This window comes from Exophiala oligosperma (assembly GCF_000835515.1).
Source record: "Exophiala oligosperma strain CBS 72588 unplaced genomic scaffold supercont1.5, whole genome shotgun sequence".
Taxonomy (NCBI): Eukaryota; Fungi; Ascomycota; class Eurotiomycetes; order Chaetothyriales; family Herpotrichiellaceae; genus Exophiala; species Exophiala oligosperma.
The window spans coordinates 2,975,309-2,997,917 of NW_015622822.1; the positions used below are offsets into that span (position 1 = coordinate 2,975,309).

The 22,609-nt window shown below is 51.8% G+C and overlaps 6 protein-coding genes across 6 annotated transcripts; 3 read left to right on the forward strand and 3 right to left on the reverse strand.

Moving 5' to 3' along the window:
- Positions 1-1,626: 1,626 nt before the first annotated feature.
- On the forward strand, positions 1,627-3,989 carry PV06_06368 (uncharacterized protein; the record flags this gene model as incomplete). The annotated part of the gene is made up of 3 exons (XM_016407472.1): positions 1,627-2,499; positions 2,549-2,937; positions 3,036-3,989. 3 exons carry the CDS (start codon positions 1,627-1,629, stop codon positions 3,943-3,945), a joined length of 2,172 nt encoding a protein of 723 aa, XP_016263076.1. The 3' UTR covers positions 3,946-3,989.
- Positions 3,990-8,892: 4,903 nt separating this feature from the next.
- On the reverse strand, positions 8,893-10,840 carry PV06_06369 (uncharacterized protein; the record flags this gene model as incomplete). The annotated part of the gene is made up of 4 exons (XM_016407473.1): positions 8,893-9,211; positions 9,286-9,703; positions 9,793-10,406; positions 10,502-10,840. The coding sequence occupies 4 exons, from the start codon at positions 10,838-10,840 to the stop codon at positions 8,993-8,995; spliced, it is 1,590 nt and encodes a 529-aa protein (XP_016263077.1). The 3' UTR covers positions 8,893-8,992.
- A 533-nt stretch (positions 10,841-11,373) lies between these two features.
- Positions 11,374-15,649, reverse strand: PV06_06370 (uncharacterized protein; the record flags this gene model as incomplete). Its single annotated transcript, XM_016407474.1, has 4 exons — positions 11,374-14,442; positions 14,502-14,600; positions 14,660-15,515; positions 15,592-15,649. 4 exons carry the CDS (start codon positions 15,647-15,649, stop codon positions 11,460-11,462), a joined length of 3,996 nt encoding a protein of 1,331 aa, XP_016263078.1. The 3' UTR covers positions 11,374-11,459.
- Positions 15,650-16,612: 963 nt separating this feature from the next.
- Positions 16,613-18,224, forward strand: PV06_06371 (uncharacterized protein; the record flags this gene model as incomplete). Its single annotated transcript, XM_016407475.1, has 1 exon — positions 16,613-18,224. One exon carries the CDS (start codon positions 16,613-16,615, stop codon positions 18,173-18,175), a length of 1,563 nt encoding a protein of 520 aa, XP_016263079.1. The 3' UTR covers positions 18,176-18,224.
- Positions 18,146-22,440, reverse strand: PV06_06372 (uncharacterized protein). Its single transcript, XM_016407476.1, has 2 exons — positions 22,265-22,440; positions 18,146-22,205 (listed from the first exon to the last, which is right to left on the reverse strand). Exons 1-2 carry the CDS (start codon positions 22,335-22,337, stop codon positions 20,419-20,421), a joined length of 1,860 nt encoding a protein of 619 aa, XP_016263080.1. The 5' UTR covers positions 22,338-22,440; the 3' UTR covers positions 18,146-20,418.
- On the forward strand, positions 19,004-20,299 carry PV06_06373 (uncharacterized protein; the record flags this gene model as incomplete). Its single annotated transcript, XM_016407477.1, has 1 exon — positions 19,004-20,299. One exon carries the CDS (start codon positions 19,004-19,006, stop codon positions 20,297-20,299), a length of 1,296 nt encoding a protein of 431 aa, XP_016263081.1.
- Positions 22,441-22,609: the final 169 nt, after the last annotated feature.

Below are 22,609 nucleotides of genomic sequence, written 5' to 3' on the forward strand. Positions count from 1 at the left end.
AGGCTCAGCGTTGGATTGCGAGGGACGTGAATGGTACTCTGGCGAAAAGCGTGGAACGTAGGACTGTCGAATTGTTTCGGGGCCGTGGAGACGACTAGATTGCGGATCGAAAGTGTCGGGAGGGACGCACATTCCAATGGTGACAGGAAGGCCAAAGATGGAGCTGAAGGGTCGCGGTGGTAGATGGTCGGCGTCTGTTTGCGAAGGTAGATTCCCGTGGCGAGGCGGGATGTCCATGAGCTGGTCTGTAGGCCAACCAGCAGGATGTATTGTGACGACTTGAGGACTCGTATGTCGACCGTGCCGGAAAACAACAGACCTGCGTTGGTCACTGAGAAACTGACTTCTTCCTTGGATAGCCAGTCTATGACCGTCGTGTTGGCGAAACATGATGGTGTAGGCGCAAAGATACTCAAGCCTGGGATTGTGTGTCCGTCGACATGGGCCTGTCGAGAACTAAGGGCGAGAGCTGTATTGTGGGGGAGTGGGAGAGTAGTTTTCGTAGTTGATGCCCCTGACTTCTTCTCCTTCTCATTCTCCCATGCAAAAATGGTAAAATCGTTACTCTGCCTCACAATCTCTTCTTGAAGACGACGGAACGCCTTCATTCCTTCTCCGTATAGCAGGGGCATGTTCACATCGAACAGACCCAATAGGCAATACGCCATATCCTCGGTCCGCGTGGTGATGCGGTGAGCGGCCCACGACATGCGTACGGCAATTGAACATTCCGAGATGGGAAAAGTTTGAGACAGTACGCTCTTGGGGATGCTTGTGATTCGAGAGATGACGTCGCCGAACGTGCTGCGCGTACCGATGGACGTCCAAGTTGAGTCGTAAAAGGTGAGCTGCCTTGGGGCCAGGAGTTCCTGGAGCGTCCAGCCACGTGTGAACCAACGACAGTTAGGGAGAGCGTCAGTCACCTGTGTTGTGGTTGAGAGAGTGTCGTTGCCACCGTTGTCTTTTCGAATCATGTCAGGAGTGGTGGCGGCCGCGGTATCACCACACGGGTATAAGTCCTCGAGATAAACGTGACATGTCGTGGAGTTTGCATACCATGCGTACATGGAATTGATACTCTCACTCAACTCTGCCGAGCTCGATTTGTCGATACAGCATGTGTCTATCCATGCGTAATCAAGGCCGTCTTGACGTGCGAGGCGGCACGTCTGTTTCAATTTCGCGTAGCCTTTCTTCGCCGGAGATGAGAGGCTGCCACCGCCAACACTGGTTATATCTTGGTAGGTAACTTCTTCAGAGGTCCAGGTGTGAGAGAGAATAGCGTATGGTGGGGCCGTCTCGGTGAAGAATTCTTCGAGAGTGAGCGTTTTGGTATTGATTAGTTTCATTGAGGATTCATATTCTTTTGGATAGGCCTAGAAGTCTACGTGACAAGCGACTGGGATGGGATGTTGGTGACCACGAGGCTGACGAGGCTCGACAAGGTACGATCTTGGCGGGGCGATGCTTGTTAGCGCTTCAATAAACAACCAAGTCCTTCCCGAGATTCACGTCCCTAGTCATATATCATATACCAAAGCATGTTCCTTCATACGCAAAAGCGGAGTGAGTTTCCTTCTGGGATCTGTGTCACCAAGAGTGAATTTCAATCGACTTGATCCTGCGATGCCGCAGCCAAACCGTTTTGGTGGAAATCAGCCGGCAACTTCTTCAGCTGATGTTGCGCGTGACGATTCCCCAGAGCTAGACTCCACGCGCGAGCAAGGCAGTGGTGGAATGAGCACGAATCCGAGAAAACGCAGATACATCAGCAATGCCTTTACTACAAGGAAGCGAGCTGCCATGGCTTGCGATTTCTGCCGCCTGCGGAAAACCAAATGTGACAACGCACGACCAAAATGTGGCAATTGTCGACACCACAATGCAACGTGTGTCTATACTGAGAACACAGAAGCCTCTGCACCCGAAGATGATGCGAATACCAATGTCATGCATCGCCTCGACGAGATCAAGTATCTTTTGCAACAAGTGCAAGCTCAAACTACGCCAAAGGTCCACTATACCACAGCTGCGGGACAGTTCCCCTTGATTGATCGTGCCCCATCCATTTCAGAATCTGCTCCCGAGCGAGAAGCGCCTGTGGACGACAGTTGGCAAAGTGGCGAGAGCTTCCATGCCGTCAATCCTTATGATTCCCCTTATCGAGCCGCGCGTTGCGAAGCGGTTGTCCGGTGGCCTATTTTCAGAGACTGGCTGTCGGAGAAAGAGTGCAGACTCGAGTCATTCTTGCACGAGGCCGAAATCCTGTTTCCGGATGGTGTTGGTGGAGAACAACCACTCCCAGCCAACCTTGCCAGAGGGGATATAAGGGGGCCTCCCGGACCCGTCATAGATGAGGACGATTGTGTTCCATTGTGTAAAAGGTTTCTCAGTCATGTACATTTCAGAAATCCGATATTGGAGCCGAGGCAATTGATATCGTATGCGAAAGAGGTTTCACAACATGGTATGGGCTGGGATGGCCGTTCGTGTCTCGTGGTATGTTCATGAATGCTCATGTTGAGACGTCTGGACTTACTTGTCACAGCTAGTAATTTCGGCCATCTCCTGCATTCTTTTAACCAACGAGCTTCCCCCGGAGCCCGACTTAGATCCATCTATACACGCCCCTCCACTCTCCAGTCATATCCATGCAGATCCTGGTGGTGTTGCTGAAGCATTTGCTCAAGCAGCTAAGAAGAGGTTAGGTCTTCTTGGTATGTCTATGATAGATATCCAATGCTTGTTCTTCATGTCCATCTATGAGAAGCTACGTATACGACCTCTACAGTCCTGGTTCTGCCTCCAACAAGCATGCTCCAGACTCAAAAGCCACCTCATGAGCCGAAGTGGATTTTCAAGCTCAATGGATGCAGAAAAGCGTGAGCAACATCAGATCGAGCAAAGGGTCTTCTGGTCATGTGTCCGCTCGGAAACGTGAGTCATGACTGAGCCCTTTCATCCTGCCCCTTACAGAAATCAATGTCAAGTCTTCTGTTCCGCTCTGGTGCTACTTTTGCTAATTGGATCTACAGTGAACTCCTTCCAGATTTATGTCTCCCATCGAGCGGCCTTGACGCTTTCCAATACCCTGAGTTTCCCTCACCTCCCTCAGCCACGAATAATGAGCATTTTGAGGAGTGCTCGGAGAGCAGCGATAGCGGTTATGTCCCACCAAACTCTCAAGCACAATCCTGGCTGTTCTTCCTCGCCGAAATCTCGCTCCGTCGTACCATTAACGCACATTTGCGCCTCCTCTATGGCAGATCAGAGTCGTACTGGCTGTCTCATCTGCCATTGCTCCTAAGACACCATGCCCAGTGCGAGGAACAAATCAGCCTGTGGTACTCTCACCTGCCCTCGAAGTTGCAATTTTCCGACAGCGCACCGCAGCCTCAGAGTCTATCATATTACCTCGAAAGCCGCTTCCAGGATTGGCGTGAGCACATCCTCCGGCCATTGCTATATTGTGCCCTTCATCATAGCAGGCAGAAAAATTGGCCTCACCAGTTTCATCCTGTCGCTGCTGGCGAGCCTTCCCCTTCAACCTCCACTGTGTCCATGTCTATGCAAACGGCTGTACTTTCACCGACTGGCACTGGCAATCTGAATTCGAACGCGACACTTTATCCACAGGTGTTGCATCTAGCACAGATGCACATCGATCTGTGTGCCAGCCTCATACCTCACTCGTTCGAACATGGCCGATACGGTGGAGTGTGGCAACTCTGTCGACGGACATTCATTTGCGGGATGGCGTTACTCGCATCTGTTATCTCGGAGGACCTTCAAAGCCCCAACGACTGGGTAGATCTGTGCAGAACAGCCATCAGGTATCTGACTCACTGGGGCGCCGAAGCACGGTCGGTCGAAGCAATGCGTCTTGTGCTGGAGAAATTGTTTGACAGAGTGTTACGAAACTCGCAAGGACAGCCAAGCTTATGAGTAGTAAACACCTCAAGACAATTTGGTAAGCCATCGATCAAGGTCTCGTCCGAAACACAATATCACGAATAAGCTTGTTAATCCTATTCATTTGCGCCACAGGGTACACAGATACGTGAGAATGGGCCAGTGGGTACTTTCTTCGTTGATCAGGATTCGCCTGGTATTGAATTGGAAACTAGAGAAGATTTGCATCTCCGTCAAACGATCTTGGCCAACGCCAATGTTGTGAGTGTCTGTCAGAAGAATATCAAAGGTCATCACGTCCGCAGTCAAATTGCCATTCATTTTAAACGAATTCAACATCTCCCGCCGTCTTACTATGAGGCTCGGGATCGATCATGCCGGTTTCAGCATGATACACCTCCCAATGGGTGATCAGTCTATCCAATACTTCAGGCTCGCTGTCCGCCAGATCAACCATCTCGCCGGGATCCTTGTCGAGATTGTATAGCTCCCACTTATCCTTACCTCGTGGACTGGCCATGAAGAGCGCTTTCCACGGCCCCTGACGGATGGCTCGGAATCCGAACAACTCCCAGCCGGTGATGTTGTGTTGTTCGTCATGGAATGAAGGTGCCCTCCCCGAGAGGTGCGGAAGCCAACTCGAACCACGGATGGGGACAATGCTACGGTTTCGAAATGGCTTGGACGGTGAAGGTACGGGTACATTTGCAATGTCCAAGATTGTAGGCAGAATGTCCATGACGGTCGCGAACGAGTCAGTGTGCACCCCTTGTGCAGATGCGTCACCGGTCTTGTGATTTTGTACTTCTTGGCCGCTTCCGAAAGCAGGAGGATAACGCACGATGCAGGGACAGCGGATGCCGCCTTCGGTGACCCAGGTTTTGAATCCACGCGAGGGAGCCATCGAGGCCGTGGCCCAGGCTGGACCATACCAGACATATGAATTGGCATTGCCGATGTTGTCGAGGCTGTTGTCGTAGTATTTGTCGATAATGGCACCTACGTTGGATGACCCGCCCATGATGGGCATGGCTTCGAGGAGAGCCCCTTCGGCGCCGTTGTCAGACATGAAGAGAATGAATGTGTTGTCCAGTTCGCCCGACTCTTCAAGATGATCCAAGACTTCGCCGATACTCTGGTCTATCATGTCGACCATTGCGGCGAAGACCTCCATTTTCCGGGCCGACTCGGCTCGCTGCACCTCGCTCATAGTCTCCCACTCTTCCGGGCCATGACACATCGGTGCCGCTTCCACCTCGGGAGATATGAGACCTAGGTCAATGAGCCGTTGCAACCTCTTTGACCTCAACGCGGCCGGCCCGTCGTCGTAGAGTCCCTTGTACCTGGCAATCATCGATTGAGGAGCTTGTAACGGCCAGTGTGGAGCGGTGAATGCCAAATACGCGAAGAAAGGCTTGGACGCGTCGCGACTCGCCAACTGCTTGACCATCTCTTTGCCGTACGAGGTTGTGGAATAAAAGTCTTCAGGAATATCGGTGATTCGATTAATGAAACTGGAATCTCGCATCCAAAACTGCCCACCGTTGATCGCAGTGAATATCGAGTGTGACGGATCTTCCAACTGTGGTTCATAGTTGAAGTGATTGTGGCAGCCGGACAGGAAGACAAAGCTCTTGTCAAAACCGCGAGAACATGGAGCAGTCTCTTTTGTCAAGCCTAGATGCCTTTAAGTGTGATCACACAAGTCAATCCCAAAGCCATTGCAGGAGAAAAACACCTGGGGCCTTTTACGCACCATTTTCCTGTCATCATTGTCTCATAACCTGAATCTTGAAGGATCTCCGAAAGAGCGGCCACTCGAAAGTTCAAGTATCCTTCATATCCCGGTTGACCCTTGGCATTTGCGGGCATATGTTCTGCCATCTGTCCAAGTCCCGCTATGTGGTTGTCCGTCCCAGAGAACAACATCGACCGGGTAGGCGAACATGCAGATGCTGTGTGGAAGTTTGTGAGTCGCACTCCTGAGCTTGCCAGGTGATTCAGCGCTGGGGTGTGAATCTCGGACCCAAAAGGTTCAGTATCACTGTAACCCAAGTCGTCGGCAACTATGACCAGGAAATTCGGTCGTTTTGGCTCGACAAAGGAGCCCATCTTGATGTTGAATGTGAGGCGATCCTCGCAGGACAGACGATGCAAAAATTATACGGCAATGCTTGAGCAATGACAGGCACACAAATGTTTCAACTCTGTCTCGTCAGAGGTCTCCTTGACGGTGCCAGGCCAGGTTTTAAAAGGAGAACAGCAAACCTCGAGGAGGAGGAGGACAGGGTGAAGGAAGACAAACCATGGTCGATAGTCAAGACGGAATAGATGTCCCATAGCCGATGGAGTGGTGGTTTCCCCGGAGTCCTTACATGGAATTACGGCTCGCTTCGTCTCATCTGCTGCAGCTCCCACACGCGTCTCCGCCGCCACCCTTAACGGTAGACACGAGGAGGGTCCCGATGTCCTGCTTGAGTTTAGCGGCAACCGGCGACGGGGAAGAACGGGGAAGAGGTATTTGTGGCTTTTGGGCCAAGCCTCGATTTCTCCTCTACCACCTCCTCGTCCGACATAGACGGCCACACTATGGCAGTATAGTGATCCTTTACCCCATGCTTTCAAGTTCTATGTCAGCAAAATCCCAACCGCACAAGTCCTGTTTGTCGCCTCTTCGACAACGCAAAGCCACTGCCAACAGCAAACGACTTTCCCCGTCTTGCCCCGGTCTTCCCCGTCCAACATCTTCCCCGGTGCTGATGGACCTTCGCCCCACGTTCTCCGGAAAAGGACTCTAGACCTCGTGGAGTGGGCGGGGGATATTCCTGGATAGACTCAGTCTATTCGATTATCGCAACTATATAGATCGATGTTCTCATCACAACCGCCACCCTGAGAGCTTGCTCTATCAATCTCCCATCGACATTGTGTCAAACGAGAGTCAATCGAGCATCATGTCCACCTCACCACCCTCCACCGAAGAATTCCACACTCTGAAACCCTCCAGAGGGTTCGACCGCTTCAGAAGATGCTTCAACGGGAGATTGCTCTACTCTTGCTTCCTCATCGCACTCTCGCAGGTGAACTTTGGCATGGACCTGGGTGCGTTCGGAGGCACTCAGGCAATGCCGGCGTTCAAGAAACAGTTTGGCAAATACAACCCGGTCAAAGACGTTTATGTCCTGGAATCCTCTTACCTGTCACTCCTCAACAGTCTGACCTATATCGGGTTCGGCTTCGGTGTGTTGAGCGGTAGCTTCATCAGCAATCGATTCGGTCGACGCAAAGCTCTCTTCACCATGTGTTTCTGGGCGATCGCCGGTGCCGCCATCATGATCACCTCAAGAGTCAAACAACAGATGATGGCCGGACGCATAATAGCATACGTTTACATTGGAATGGAGCTGGCCCTGGTACCGGTGTTCCAGTCAGAGTTGGTCCCTGCCGAGATTCGAGGATTTGCCGTCGGCACATACGCATCTGGACTCTTGGTACGCACAATAATACTGCCACTTGAACCGATTGAATGGCGAAAACTGACAGCAATATTTCTCTCTCCTTAGACGGGCCAATTGATCCAGAACATCATCGCCCGAGCCACCAGCGGGTTAGAGGGCAACAAGTCATGGCAAATTCCAATTGGACTGTTGTTTGTCATGCCTGTCCTCATGCTTGCTGGAGTCAAACTCATTCCAGAGGTACGGAGTACAACACCCTTCCATCTCCCCCCTTTTTTCTTCCCCGTGCGAGACCCGAGATCTATTTCTTGGTACTAACCTCACACAGTCACCTCGTTGGCTTCTAGTCAAGAATCGTCGTGAAGAAGCCCTGATTTCTCTGAGACTGGTGCGAGAAGGGCCATATACGGAAGCCCAGATTCAGGCGGAATTCAGATCTCTACAGAGTACTATCGACCTCACGGTGGAAAAGGGGAGGTTCATTGAAATCTTCCAGAAAAGTACGTTTCCGACGTCCTTACCTGGGACCCCCCCCCTCGAAGACAGACCTTTTTCCTTTGGTTTTTGTCTTGCTGATACCTTTGACAATATAGTCAACCTCAAGCGAACTCTTATAGTCATTGGAACGAACATCGTAGTCCAAGCCACCGGTCAGAATCTCTGGACTCAGTACGGCACTCTATACATACAATCCTTGGGTGTCATCAATCCATTCACCATGACGACCGTCAACACTGCCATCGCCATTGCCATGGTTCTCCTGGGACAATACCTCACAGATCTTACAGGCCGAGTGTGAGTTGCCTACCGGGAACTTTTCTGACGCACCTCCACTAATCTGCATTTTTTTTCCTTTTGCTAGACCGCTGCTGATGATCAGCTCTACTTTGCAAATCGGCATCTTCGCCGCCATGGGTGCACTGGGGACGGTCCACGATCCATCTCGAGCCGTGAGGACGGGAGCGACCGTCATGCTGACCCTGTTCGGGGCGTGCCTCCAGTTCTCTTGGTCACCTCTGTTTCACGCCGTCGTCGCGGAAGTGCCCACCCAGAGACTCCGCGATCAGACCTACGCCGTCGGGTGTCTCTTCAACGTCCTGACGCAGTGGACCATCTCCTTCAGCTTGCCATACCTGCTCTTCGAGCCACGGAACCTCGGACCACAAGTCGGATTCATCTTTTGTTTCACCTCGGTCGTGTCGCTGATTTTTGCCTACTTTTGCATCCCCGAATGTTTCGGCAAGACCCTGGAAGAGGTCGACCAACTCTTTTTGGAGCGCGTACCGATCCGGAAGTTCAGAAACGCCCGTCCCACCATCCTCGACGACATGCGAGCGGCGGCAGCGGCGGAAAAATTGGATGTCGTCGAAACTAGTGTGGTGATTCACGAGGAGAATGCCACGTTACCCAAGGGTTTGACAAATTGATATATATGTATATATATATATATATATATATTTGTCCTCTGCACCGATACATAGCCAACCGTAGTCTTGAAAAAACTGAACTTGAGCATACTTGCTTTCATATCCCTTACATATGCGTCCCCAAACGATTTTGCAACTGTATTTCCTCCAAGGACGACTCCTTGTCCAGCCCGCATCATCATCCCATCCACTTGATTACCGTGTTGCCGTCTTTTCTCTGTCTACTGTCCTCGTTCGTCTCGTCAAAACACACCTCAACCCTTCCTGCCTCACGAACCAATAATCGTGTAGGGTCCATTCAGCTTTGGGGTCAGCAAGTTGAACATGATACCGTCTGAGAAGTTGAGGTACTAATTTTGACATTTCCATCAATGAAATGTTTTTACCCAGACATGTTCTGGCACCAGCACCGAACTGGAATACACAAAAGTGTCAGTAAAACTGGAACTGCAATCGTCGTCCGAATTTTTGTCAAGGTGGTCACCTACAGCCAGCCAATTCCTATCCATGAGTTTTAGGGTCGCCTCATCAGCCTCCAACCATCGTTCCGGTCGAAACTTGTCGGCATCTCCACCATAGACATTTTTGTCTCTGGCGGCCACCCATGGGTTCATGCCTACCACGGTCCCACCGGGTAAGAAATGACCGGATACCGTGGCACCTTCTACGGGGACGATCCTCTCCAACAATTGTCCCACGGCAGGATGCATCCGGAGTGCCTCCCTCATGCAAGCCTGGAAGTAAGGCATCCGTTGTGCCTCGGCGTAAGTGACGTACTCTGACAGTTCATTTTTAGCGTCAAACATCAATACCTCGTCCACGAGTTTGTCGTAGGTCGACGGGTTCTTGCAAAGGTAATAAAACATGGCCCTCAACGAAATGGCGGTCGTGTCACTACCGGCGAATCTGGGAATTTTTGTTCAGTCTTCTTTCCAATTTCGTGATGTCTCCAAGCAAAGAGATGTTCAAAACAAAAGGGTGAGGACAAAACGTACACATTCGAAGAAGCATGACCCAATAGTTCTTTATCCGTAATGACCTGTTCCCCCCCTTCTTTACTCCTCTTGAATCGAGCGACGATGTCTTTTTTACCGTGCTCCGCCGCGGCGGTTTGTCTTCGAGATAGTTGTGCGGCGGCAAAATTGACAATGTACCTTGCCGAATTCAGTCGGGCCAGAGAAGGTATCAAGTCCGCCAATCTCGATATCAGGCTGTTTCCCAACAGGAACTTGTGCATGTTGGGAACCTGACCGACGATCGAGTTGTAGACCAGCCTTCCCTCGATGGCCGAGATGATGCCCTGGACGTCTCGTTCCCTCTCCAAAAACCCGATCGAGTTTGAGAAAGTGATGTAGGTGATGACGTCGAAAGCGTACCAATGGAGCCAGGTGCCCAAATCAATATTTTGACCTTCCAACCCGTCGAGTTTGCGTTGAAGGATGGCCGTGCACTCGTCCGCCAGAGGTTCCAGATCCAACAAAGCACTCAATGCGAAGGCCGCGCCGACGGGTCTCTTGAGGTCCCTATGTCCTTGAGGGTCCGTGATTGAAAAGACGGTGGGGATATTTCCGACCGGTGATTTGGCATGGAAGAGTGTGTAGAAATTGCTCTACAGCCATACAGAGACCCCGAAAATCATATCAGAAAGAGAAGTTTCAAGAGTTAGGGGTCACCAATGTTTTTGGGATGATACTGTTTACTTACCTTGTTGAATTTGGATGTAATGTTATAAATCACAGATATTTGATCGGAATCGGAAAACGAGACATGGTTGGGCCCTACTCGAACAACCGGACCGTACTTCTCATGGTATGCCAAATGTTTCTCGAATTGGTGACCGGAGTATGTCGTCAGGATTCGGTCGAGAGGTAAAACGCTGGCGACAAATGGACCGGGTATATCTCTTAGACCCCTTTTGTATCGAGTGATGCCGAGTAAGACGAACAGTAAACATGGTACCGAGAGGAAAAAGATTGCCGCCGATATAAAAGTGTGTGAGTATGAGTGGGAATAATCAATCAACTCTGGGGTTTTGAGAGACATTTTCTTTTGTGACCTATTCTCTCTTGACTTGACAATATGAGTGTCGGTGTCGATGAATTACTGAGGTGATAGTTGTACTCCGGGTCTCGTTAGGATAGAATGATGCCGTGGAGTGAAGGATCGACTGATTTGTTGTATCAAGATGTCTATGTGGAGTAATTGACATTGATATCTCTCAGAGTCGCTCAATTTAATGAATCGAGCAAAGTAAGAATATCCCTCTCGACGATCTTATCCCGGGGTAGAAATCGACATTCTCCTCTGTGGTCTTCTGTGGGGGTTGAAATACAGAGTTAATAAGATGTACGGAGTAAGAATAAGATATTCGTAGAAAGTGCCGATGTTGCCGTCATATCCCCGACTTCAGATCAACATATTAATCATCTACAAGTTCATTCGGCTTCGGCAGTTGGTCTTCGTTCTACAACAACTTTGTCTTTGATGGGTAATTCTTCTACCTGATTTCCGTTCACGTTCCACGCAAAGATGTAAGACGGAAGACGTCAATATGAAATGGTATCATCTAACCACGTCCCCTTCCCCCTTTCTCCCATCCATGCATACATTATTCGTCCCTCGTGCCACATGCCTCGTACCTCACTCATATGTCGCATCATAATCACTGTGCAGCTTGAGCCGCCGAATCCCAATCAAAAACGCTGCCTCTAGGTTCAAACTGCCTCTTTGATGAAGCCGCGGCCGTCAAGAGTGAAGTCTTCTCCGCGACGACATCCTCGACAGAGGCAGGCGCACCCCAAGCACCACCTCCGGGGGAATTAATGACAAGTCTCTCTCCAGGTTGCATACTCAATTCCATCTTCCCACCGATATTGATCGTGCGTTCCGTCCCGTCGTGTTCCGTTTTGATGTACAGGTTCAACCCAACTTGCCCGGGTCCTCCACCTGCCATGCCATAGGGGGGATACACCCTCCTCTCACTCAACATGGACGCGGAAAGGGGGATCCTGAACTCGATCTCACGCGTCACGCCGTCGCCGCCGTTGAACTGACCTTTTCCACCCGAACCTTTACGGAGCGAAAACTGTCGCAAGATGATCGGATACCGCAACTCATAAACCTCGACGTCGGTGATGCGAGTGTTGGTCATGTGCACGTGGACGCCCGACGTCCCGTGCCAGAACGGTCCCGCGCCCGAACCGCCGCATATCGTCTCGCCCACGCCGAAGCCCGCGACTTCGTTGCCCTCGGCATCTTTCCCTCCTCCCATACCAAAGGAGATAATGTTGCAGTCGCCCTGCGACGCCGCGCAGGCTCCAAACGCACCCAGGATCGTGTCCGTGATGCGCTGGCTCGTGATCGGGTTGCCCGCACATACGGCCGCGTAGCCCGATGGATTCAACAGTGTCCCTTCGGGGATGATGACCTTACACGGCGCCAGACAACCTTCGTTGAGCGGGATGTCGACGTTGATCAGGCACCGGAGTGAGTATATGATGGCCGAGTGCGTGATGGCCTTGGGCGCGTTCAGACAGTTGAACGTTTCTCGTCCAGTGCCCGTGAAATCAAACTCGGCGCCTCCTGTTGCGGCGTCGATGCGGATCTCGAGCTTGATAGGGCTGCCGTCGTCCATGTAGTCGATGAACCTGAGGGGTTTGCCAGCCGTCTCCTTGCTGACCTTCTTGAGGTATTCCCGCACCGCGACTTCCGCGTTCGCTTTGATCGCGTCCATGTAAAAGTGCACCGTCTGCAGGCCGAACGCATCGATCATTTCCTGTATGAGGTCCGCACCACGTTGATTGGCGGCGATGGCGGCCTTGAGGTCGGAAACGTTGTCCTTGTACGTGCGCGTGGCGCTGCAGTTGGGGAACGAGGCCGGTTCGTCACACAAGAACTTTCGGACTCTTTCTTCGTCGAAGTGGTCGGCCGAGACGATCTTGAAACCCATGGTCATGGCACCTTCTTCGTACAGCATCTTGCTGTCTGAGGGCATCGAGCCGGGACGCGTGCCGCCGATCTCGGCGTGGTGGCCACGAGACGCGACGTAGAAAATGATGTTCTCGCCCTTTTGGTCCCACACAGGGCTGATGATGGTGATGTCGGGAAGGTGAGTGCCGCCGGCCAAGGGGTGGTTGGTGAGGATGTGATCGCCCGGCTTCAACGGTGAACCGGTGATGTGCAGCTGATGTTGATAGCGGACTGCGTATTCCATGGAGCCCAGGTGCACGGGGACATGTGGAGCGTTGGCGACGAGTTTGCCGTCCGGAGAGAACATGGCGCATGAAAAATCCAATCGCTCTTTGATGTTGGTCGACACTGACGTCTTTTGGAACATGCGACCCATTTGTTCGGCCACGGACATGAAGCGGTGTCCGAAGATGGACAGACGGATAGGGTCGACGACGTGGGTCTGTTCCGACACTGCCTTGGTGGCTGGGATGTCAATCACCACGTGCCGCGGGAGGATACGTGCTGTGGCATTTGGCTCGACGATGATGGTCTGCGTCTTGTCCAGAATGACTGCTGGTCCGGGGATCAGGCTGCCAGGAGTCGTTTTACCAAGGAAGAAGACAGGCGAACGGAGCCAACCTGCACCACCAAAATACATTGATGTCTCGTCGTCTGCTTGGTCTGTTGTCAGAGACGAGAATGAAAGCTTTTCAAGAGCGTCATAGGGAGTCTCTGGTGGAAGAGCAAGGGATTTGCCAACGCCCCGAACTCGCAACGTCTCGATCAGGACATCGCGATTCTCGAATGTGAATGTGAATTCGCGTCGGTGTTCTGCAATGAAAGCCTGCTTGAAATCTCCATCTGCGGGTTCAAGCACCATCAGATAATTGTCTGTCCCGGCATATCTGAGATTGAGGTATACTTCATACTGAATCGTTGCTTCGGGGATGCCATCATCCGTGAGCTCTCGCCGGACTTTTTCCTTGAGGCCATCAATGCGATGCTTGATCTCGGGAGTGTTCTTCTCGTTCAAGGTCATTGACGCAGGCTCGGCCGCTTCGTGGACGACATCTGCAAGTGCCATACCGTACGCCGAGAGGATCGAGGAATACCGGTGGATGATGACGGTCTTGATGGACAGAGACGAGGCAATGGCACAAGCATGCTGCCCTCCTGCTCCACCGAAAGAAGCAAGATGATGTGTTGACGTGTCAAAGCCTCTCGCTTGAGTGAGCGCTCGAATAGGCTTTGCCATCGACTCGTTGGCTACTTCGAGAAAACCGAGTGCCACTTCCTCCGCCGTCTTAGCTTGTCCGATCTCCTTGGATATCTGATCAGCCAGGGCCTCAAACTTCTGCCGGGTGATTTCCAGGTCAAGGGGTTCGTTTTCCTTTGGCCCAAAGATTTTTGGAAAGTATTGAGGCAACAATCTCCCAAGGAAGAGATTGGCGTCAGTCACAGTGAGAGGTCCGCCCTTTCTGTAGCACGCAGGTCCCGGGTGTGCTCCTGCGGACTCTGGGCCAACTACGAACAGTCCGTAGCGCCAGAACAGGATAGAGCCTCCTCCGGCAGCCACTGTGTTGATGTCCAATTGCGGTGCCATGACGGTGATGCCGGCAGTGGTGTTCTCGAATGTTTGGTCAAATGTCCCGTCGAAACGTGATACGTCGGTGGATGTCCCTCCCATGTCGAATCTGCATGGCAAAGTCAGCATGTCAACTAGCGGATTCAACCAACATCTCCCCAGACTGACCCGATGATTGGAACATTGACCCTGGGGTCAAAGGAGGTGCGAGCATGCCCTACAACGCCACCAGCAGGTCCGGAAAGAATTGCGCGTAGACCGGAGAACCTGTGAAATTCCTTGGTCAACCAACGTCACCATCGTTAACTCAATGAATATGTACTCACTTGTCAAATGTGACGAGGCCACCGTCACTCTGCATGAATTCGCAGCGCGTATTGCTAGAGCTGAGCCCGTCTTCGAAACCAGCGCGGAAACCTTCAATGTACTTCTTGACGATGGGTGTCAAGTAAGCGTCCACCGTGGCAGATGCACCTCGGGATGTCAGTTTGATCATCGGCAGCAGTTGACTGGACAGCGAGATCTGGGTGAACCCAACCGACTCGGCGATCCTTCTGACGGCCAGCTCATGTTCTTGAAAGGTGTAAGAATGTGCCAAGCAGACTGCGATGGATCTGTAGCCTTGGTCGTAAAGACCTTGAAGGTCTCTACGGGTCTTGTCCTCGTCCAGTTTCTGTAGAACGCGAATCACGTCTCCGCTGACTCCCTTCACGAGCTCGGGGTCACTTTCAAGCGCCTTCAAAAGAGCTTCGTGGTCCGGCTGGGGATTTTGTTGGTAGTCTTCGACAGTCACACGCTCATCGATCTCGATGACATCCTTGAACAAAACCTCGGGCCGTTCGATATTCAGAGCGAAGAGTTTGGGGCGGGATTGATTGCCGATGATCAATGCGTCTTTGAATCCCTTGGTGATGCATAGTGCGATCCGTTCTCCTTTCCGTTCAAGCAACGCATTCGTGGCGACGGTGGTGCCCATTCGAACACTGAAGTCGGAGAAGCTGCTGATGTCGAGTTTTCGACTCCGGGGAAACGATCGGCCAGTGGCCTCCTCCAGAATTCTTCGGATACCCTCAATAGGTGCATCTTGGTAGTTACCAGGATCTTGGGATAAGAGTTTGACAACGATATCATCGCTGCGACCTTCAACGATCCCCAAACAATCGGTAAATGTGCCTCCACGATCTATGCACCGGGTGTCAGAAAGAATCGTTATTCCTCCGAGCCTTTCAATGGTAGAAAACCTCTTTGGCATACATACCAATGGCAATCTTTATCTTGAGTCCATCGACCTCGAGGTCGACTTTGTGAGGCGACATGATCTGTCATCCAGACTCGAGATTCCGCGAGTCAGATTTTCAGAGATGGAAACAGCAGCCTGGATTGCTGCTCCAGAGGTTCAGAAATCGGGGCTTGTGACAGGAGAGGCAATTCTTCTCATCAGGCACAGTGCTTTTGTATGCCCGAGACTGGCCTTGGATCGCTGGTTTCGTCTGAGAGCATCGGTGTTCGTCTCCATGCCATCCGATTGTGATAGGACAATCCAGAATGCCCACAATTGTTTTGGCATCAGCACCCGGAGTAACTCGTATGGGATTTTGTCTTTTGTCGTTGGCGCGCGCGCACAGGGACCAACGGCCAAATCCGATCCAAGCGTTGATAGTGCCTATCTTGCAATGGGTTCCCGGTGAAGAGGGTAGTCCGGTGTCTAATGAAGGGACGAATAGGACCGACCTTCCCTCCCATGAGTTTCGGATCATTTCCCATGGGTTGCCAATGTTGATCCTCCACCACAACCATCTCTGTTATTGGCCAACATACCAAATTCCCCCCTGTAACCTTGACGTCGCCTTTCCAATGTGGCGTTTAACGGGCAACTCTGTGGGTGGCCCTAAATCTCCGGCTAAGGTCGGGGTATTCGTGCGAAGCACTGCAGGGAATAGATGACTTTGCATGCTAAGCCGAAAGGTCCCCTTGGTATCCGTATCCTTTTTGCTATGATAACACAACCCCTCCCCTTTGATAACGACGCGTTCGCTTAAGCCCAGAGAGCCTCGAACTATCCCATCCCGCTGGCCTGGTAAGAAGTGATAAATACATACAAGGTTGTCATGGCTCCCCTCGTGTTCGGTAGACACCAGGTCACACCTCACCAGTGAATCCTTCAGACTGTTGAAAAAGCTCGAAAGCTCGTTCTTGCACTTCGACCTTGCTCTAGGGATTAACTACTATTTGTTCTCTCCTCTACTGTTTGCCGGGCAATATCACTCGAGTGACCGAAAATGGCCGACGAAAAGCCTCCCAATACCAATACCTCTCACGAGCCGGTGGACAAGTCCAGCGATGTCGAAGTCGCTGGTGGCGATGATGCCGTGATCGATTCTCGTGACGCCGATGTCGCCGCCGTCTTCCTGGCCAAACTGGACCGGTCCATCATCGACAACCCCGTCAGTCACCAAGAGGCCCGCAAGGTGCTCTGGAAAATCGACCTCATCATCCTCCCTCTCATGGCGGCCACCATCATTCTGGCCGCCGTCGACAAGGTCATCATTTCCAATGCCGCCATCTACGGCATGCTCGAGGACGCCCACCTCACCAGCGGCGAGTATTCGTGGACGGGCTCCATCTTCTACTTTGGCTATCTCGCCTTCGAGTACCCGAGCGCCATATTGATACAAAAGTTCCCCGTGGGGAAGTTGCTGGCGGGTGCGTGTTTCGCCTGGGCGGTCATCATGATGTGCATGGCCGCCACCCACAACTTTGGTGGTCTCGCCGCCTGCCGCTTCATCATGGGCATGTGCGAGGCCATGCTGTTCCCCATCATCAGCATCGTGACCGTCATGTGGTGGACGAACAAGGAGCAGCCGATTCGAGTTGCTTTCTGGTTCAACCAAGGCTCCTCCATCTTTTCCGGCATCGTCAGCTACGGCATCGGACACACCCACACCAGCATCGCACCCTGGCGCCTGCTCTTCCTCGTCCTGGGAGGCTTTTCGATGCTGTGGGCCGTGGTGATTTGGTTCTTCTTCCCCGATTCCCCCGTGACCTGCAACTGGTTGAGCGACCGGGAAAAGTTCATCAGCCTGGTCCGCGTCAAGGACAACAAGACGGGGATCGAGGACCGAAAGATCAAGTGGTACCAAGTACGAGAGTGCCTCGCCGACCCCAAGACGTGGGCGCTCGCCGTTTTCGCCGTGGCTCAGAACATCCCCAACGGCGGCCTGATCACCTTCGCGGCCATCATCGTCTCTGGCCTGGGCTACTCGAGACTGAACACCACTCTGCTCGGGATCCCGACGGGTGTCCTCGCCACCGTGTGGCAGCTGATCCTCGCCTTCATCTGCGCCAAGGTCGAGAACATTCGCTGCCTCACCATCGCGGTCAGCAACATCGTCCCCATGATCTGCGCGATCTTGATGTGGAAGCTGCCTCGGTCGAACCAGCACGGTCTTCTGGCCAGCTATTACTGCTTCTACACATACTGGGCGCCGTACGTCCTGTCGACCTCCCTTCCCATGGCCAATACTTCCGGCCACTCGAAGAAGGTCACGATGAATGCAATCTTCTTCCTAAGCTACTGCCTGGGCAACATTCTAGGCCCCCAGGTCTTTCGTTCGAGCGATGCTCCGGCGTACTCGCACGGGTACATTGGACTACTCTGCTGCATCGTCGTGGCCATCGTGTCCATAGGAGTCTACGCTCTACTCTGCATCTCGGAGAACAGGCGTAGAGCTTCGCAGGTGGAGCAGAGTGAGCAAGTGGCAGACGGCACGGATGGAAATATGGTCGCTGCCTTCCAGGACTTGACTGACAAGGAAAAGAAGACGTTTGTCTACATCTACTGATGGGCATGGCTTTCAGCTAGCGACAGCCGGAGAGAGAAGCTACGTTTTGAAGGGAATAAGCTAGCCTCTAGGGACAAGTTGGATAGCAAAGCGCACCATGACAGATGTTGCCCCAGATAGTTCAATCGACATCATGAGTTACAATAATCGCCCCAGAGAAATAGGCGAGCTCGTGGTCCATGATGGGATATGCACCAATTCTAGATCAAAGACATGTCCCACCCGCCCCCTGCGGCATGCCTGACAGACTCCGACTCATGCTTCATTTTGTGCAAAGGTTATGCTAGCACCTGTAGAACCAGAAGGTCTTTCCGCGCCCAGGCCCTGTCTCCATCACCGGTCCCGGTCTCGGGGACAAGCACGGGACAAAACTCTAGATTTGACACGGGTATAGCACGATAGACCATCTTGGGGAAGCCATACCCGCACCCAAATTTTGAGGAAGGTCGGTACGCTGCTGGAGGCGTGGAGAAGGCTCACATCTCCGAAAACTAACCAAGAGTGTGGATTGCGGATCGACCTTCCCTGGACCCGGTTCTTGATCAATCATGATATTGAGTGGCATGCACTGTAAGTTCTGGTAGGGCGTAGGAGATCTTCAGTTGGTAGGTATGTAATGGTTTAAGGCGGTCAAGGCGACATTCTGAATAGATTGCTGAGTAGCACCGGTACCTGCACGAGACAACCAACGCCTTTGGGAAGCAGGTTGTGTGGCTTTCCAGCGACAAATTGCTACCTGTCTATGCCAGGAGTTCGTTGACTTTGCGAAGGGGAGCTGATGAATCAATAAATCCTCATCCCCAATTCCACGCAGGTACTTTGTACGCCATGGTTGATTTCAATAGTCGCATCTTGATTGTGGGCGCCGGAGCATTTGGGACATCGACTGCCTACCACTTGGCTCAGCGAGGCTACAAATCTATCAGAGTACTCGACCGATATGAGTACCCTTCCATCGATGCGGCATCCACAGATATCAGCAAGATTATTCGCTTCGACTACAACGAGCCACTGTATGCCCGTCTAGGGCTAGAATCGATTGAAGCATGGAAATCTGAGCTCTTCGATGGACTTTATCATGTTCCCGGATGGGTTTTGAGCGCCATGGACTTATCTGTGCCCTTCGTCAAGGGGTCGATTGAGGTGTCCGAGCAATTGGGCGTCAGCGGTCTCGAGATCATGACAACAGATCAAATGAGACAACGATTTCCCCAAGTGAAAGGGAAATTGGATGGATGGAATATCAATGTCTGGAATCCTACTGCAGGATGGGTTGCTTCAGGCGAGGCTGTGGTACGGCTAGTTGAGGATGCTCGCGCTAAAGGGGTCGAATACATCAGCGGTCGCCGTGGCTTCGCACAAGAGGTGATCACATCCCAGAGCGGAGAATGTACTGGTGTCCGGACACTCGACGGTACTATTCACAGTGCTGATGTGGTTGTGCTGGCTGCTGGTGCTTGGCTCCCTTCGCTCATTGATATGGAGGGTCAGCTTACAGCCAAAGGGCATAGTGTCGCCCATATCCAACTTTCGGCTGAGGAGACGAAGCACTACGCCCCGATACCGATCATGGACAATCTAGAACTTGGCTACTTCTTCCCACCAACCACGAATGGTATCTTCAAGATGGCGCATAGCAAGTTCATCACAAATCACGTCCCGATTGGCAGGAACGGCTCTGTTATTTCCAAGCCACATACTTTCGTGGAGAATCCTCAGGACGGACTTCCAAAGGACATAGAAGCTACTATGCGTCGAAATCTCGAGCGGGTATTTCCTGAATTGGCGAATAGGCCGTTCTCTTTCACACGACTTTGCTGGGATGCCGATACAGCAGACCGGCACTTCTTGATTACTCCGCACCCAGAACATAAGGGGCTTTTCGTTGCGGCGGGTGGTTCCGCACACGGCTTCAAGTTCATGCCAGTGCTGGGCAAGTACATCGCCGATATGCTGGAGGGAAAGCTAGACGCCGACATTGCAGAGAGCTGGAGATGGCGGCCGGGCCAGGACGTCTCCGGGAAAAACTTAGCACATATGGATCCTGAGATGGAGCTGTGTGACCTGCCAGGCTGGCAGGGAAGAAATAGAGCTCAATTCAAGAGCCGAGAGGCAAGGTTATAACGAGTCTTTGCGCCACGGACTCGCATCATGGTGAGGGAAGCTTTGCTGGGGGGGATCTCAGCATGAGAACACCCAATCTCCTTGCAGAGCAATAGATTATTCGTCACCGGCGATACCAATCATGTGAGACTGATCTTCCATCCACCTAGTTGATCAAGGATCCTTTCCCATTCATATGAAACATATGAACCCTCATGTCTGAATTTCGCTGTCGATGCTCGTTTCTGCTTCATGGGTTGTATCGGCTCATCGGACTTGAGATCTTGTTGGCGCCATAATGCTTTGAGTGTCATTCGAGCAGGTATGACATTTCCGAACCGGCATTGCATCTCGGTATGTTCAAAAATTTGTAGGACCTTGACTCGATCACTCTCCTTTGTAGCGCAACAGCCTGCAAGGAAGAGGGGCCAAAGCGGCATGGTAGCGACCGCACAGATTGTCGACACATTCGAGCTAACTATGTCCAGAATGCCAGACATGTAGACATCTCTTTCGTCCGGTGTGAACACACGCTTGTGATACGGGAATGCTAAGTCCGGATTGGAAAGGACTTCGTGCAAGAACAGAAGGGCACCGAGGCGATAAACCTCAGCGATTGCAATAATGATAGACCCTTCATCGATCAAACCGCAGGAGTTGCCAATCTCGGAATCGCGCTCTTTCAAGTTCTCAATACTAGCCTTGATTCGGTGTGCACGAGTTAACAGGTCCAGATTGTGCTGGGTGGAATTATCACTGCAACCAGCCTTTGTTAGACTCGTTATTTCGTCAATGAGCAACAACAAGGAATTACTGAAGCCCATGTATAGGTCAATATCATCAAGGCGAGGCTGTGAGGACATGACATGTGGCTCAGCTATAGGTAGAGGCAGTATCTCTTCTAGTGAGGTAGGAAGTATGCTGTTCGAAGTGGAGGTAATATTGGTTGTTGAAAAAAGAAAATCTGAAATGAGTATATTGCCAAATTCCGTGTTTGGATCGTGGAATGTCGCCTTTGCCAGGACGAGGTGGAATATGAAGTACTGATGGGCAAACTTCTGTAATCGTTGACTCAGCAGTGATGTTTGCATATTGGTGTTTTCCCGTCGACGTAGGAGAAGCCCGTGGAATCCAACAAGGTGTTTAACCCAAGATGAGCGGCATCGATCGGAGATATCGTACCAGCAAAGCATGAGGATCAATCCAAGAATCTCGTCCATGGTTCTGGAATCGCTTTCTTCCTGATTAATCAACTGAATCAAAGCCTGAAGCGCCTGCTGTCGATGTTCAAGAGCGATGACCGCAAATTTGGGTTCCCTTAAATGCAAAGTGTAGGCGGATATTGCCAAGGTTGCGTGAAAGAGACCTGGAGAGTTGAACGCCATTGGTAACAGAACGTGCCGATAAGGATTGTGTTGTTCGTCGTCGAGTAATGTTCGTGAGGCACAGATCACCATGTCATAGTAGGAAAGGAGAACCGAATCATCAGGACGATTCTGAACCGGAAATGTTGATAGACTATGCCGAAGCATATTCATCGAGTTGTGCACCTGGCGTTCGGCCACAGGCCGTCTTTGCTCGACGCTTCCTCGTGTGTCAAGCTCGGCAGCTGATACCGATCCATTTTCGGCAGCGTCGTCATCGTCGGCCTGCGCGTTGGAATCAACCCCGTAGTACAGAGCCATGTCTTGGAAAGTGGTGTTCAAGAAGTAGAGGCTCTCCCAGTTAGGAGATCGATATTCTTCTGAGAATGGCACAGAGAATTCCTCGGCGACTTCAGGAAGTTCTTTGCCATGCTTCCTCCAAATGCCTTGTCGCCCATGTGACACACCTCGTGCTTCACTATCATCCTGCCAGGTCAATTGAAGTCCCCCGTAGTGGCAAGTGATGTTAAGTTTTTGGCATCTTTGGCACGCCGGTTGCGCCTCTACTCACGGTGAGTACGTGAACTTGTGGGATCTAGAGGACATGAGTAGACAGTCTTACCATTACACTTGATTCTCCGCGAACGACAGGCCAAACAACCCCTACGACTTCTGGTAATCTTTGACACACTCATATCAGGAGACTTGGCGGCGGCGGCGACGCCTCGCAACCACCTACATCATCAGAAACTTTCAAGGATCCTTTGGACAGACGTGTAAGTGTACGGCAAAATTCAGTCCGAGTCAGATGATGAAGAAAGGTGTGAAGTCGCTGTAGCCAACCTCGGCGAGCGCCTCTAAGTGATAAAGCAGCGTCCGGGGATAAGTCTCTAGCCTAAAGAAGCTAGTATTGATTGCCCGGGGTTTTGTGCCGATAATCCGACGCCGCCCAATGATGAATCCTCTC

Excerpts from the sequence above, each read along its gene's own strand:
- PV06_06372 (XM_016407476.1), bottom strand. The coding sequence starts at position 22,337 with ATGAGTGTGTCAAAGATTACCAGAAGTCGTAGGGGTTGTTTGGCCTGT. Across the intron at positions 22,206-22,264 it reads GCGGAGAATCAAGTGTAATG|AGGCGCAACCGGCGTGCCAA; the intron begins GTAAGACTGTCT and ends CACCGTGAGTAG.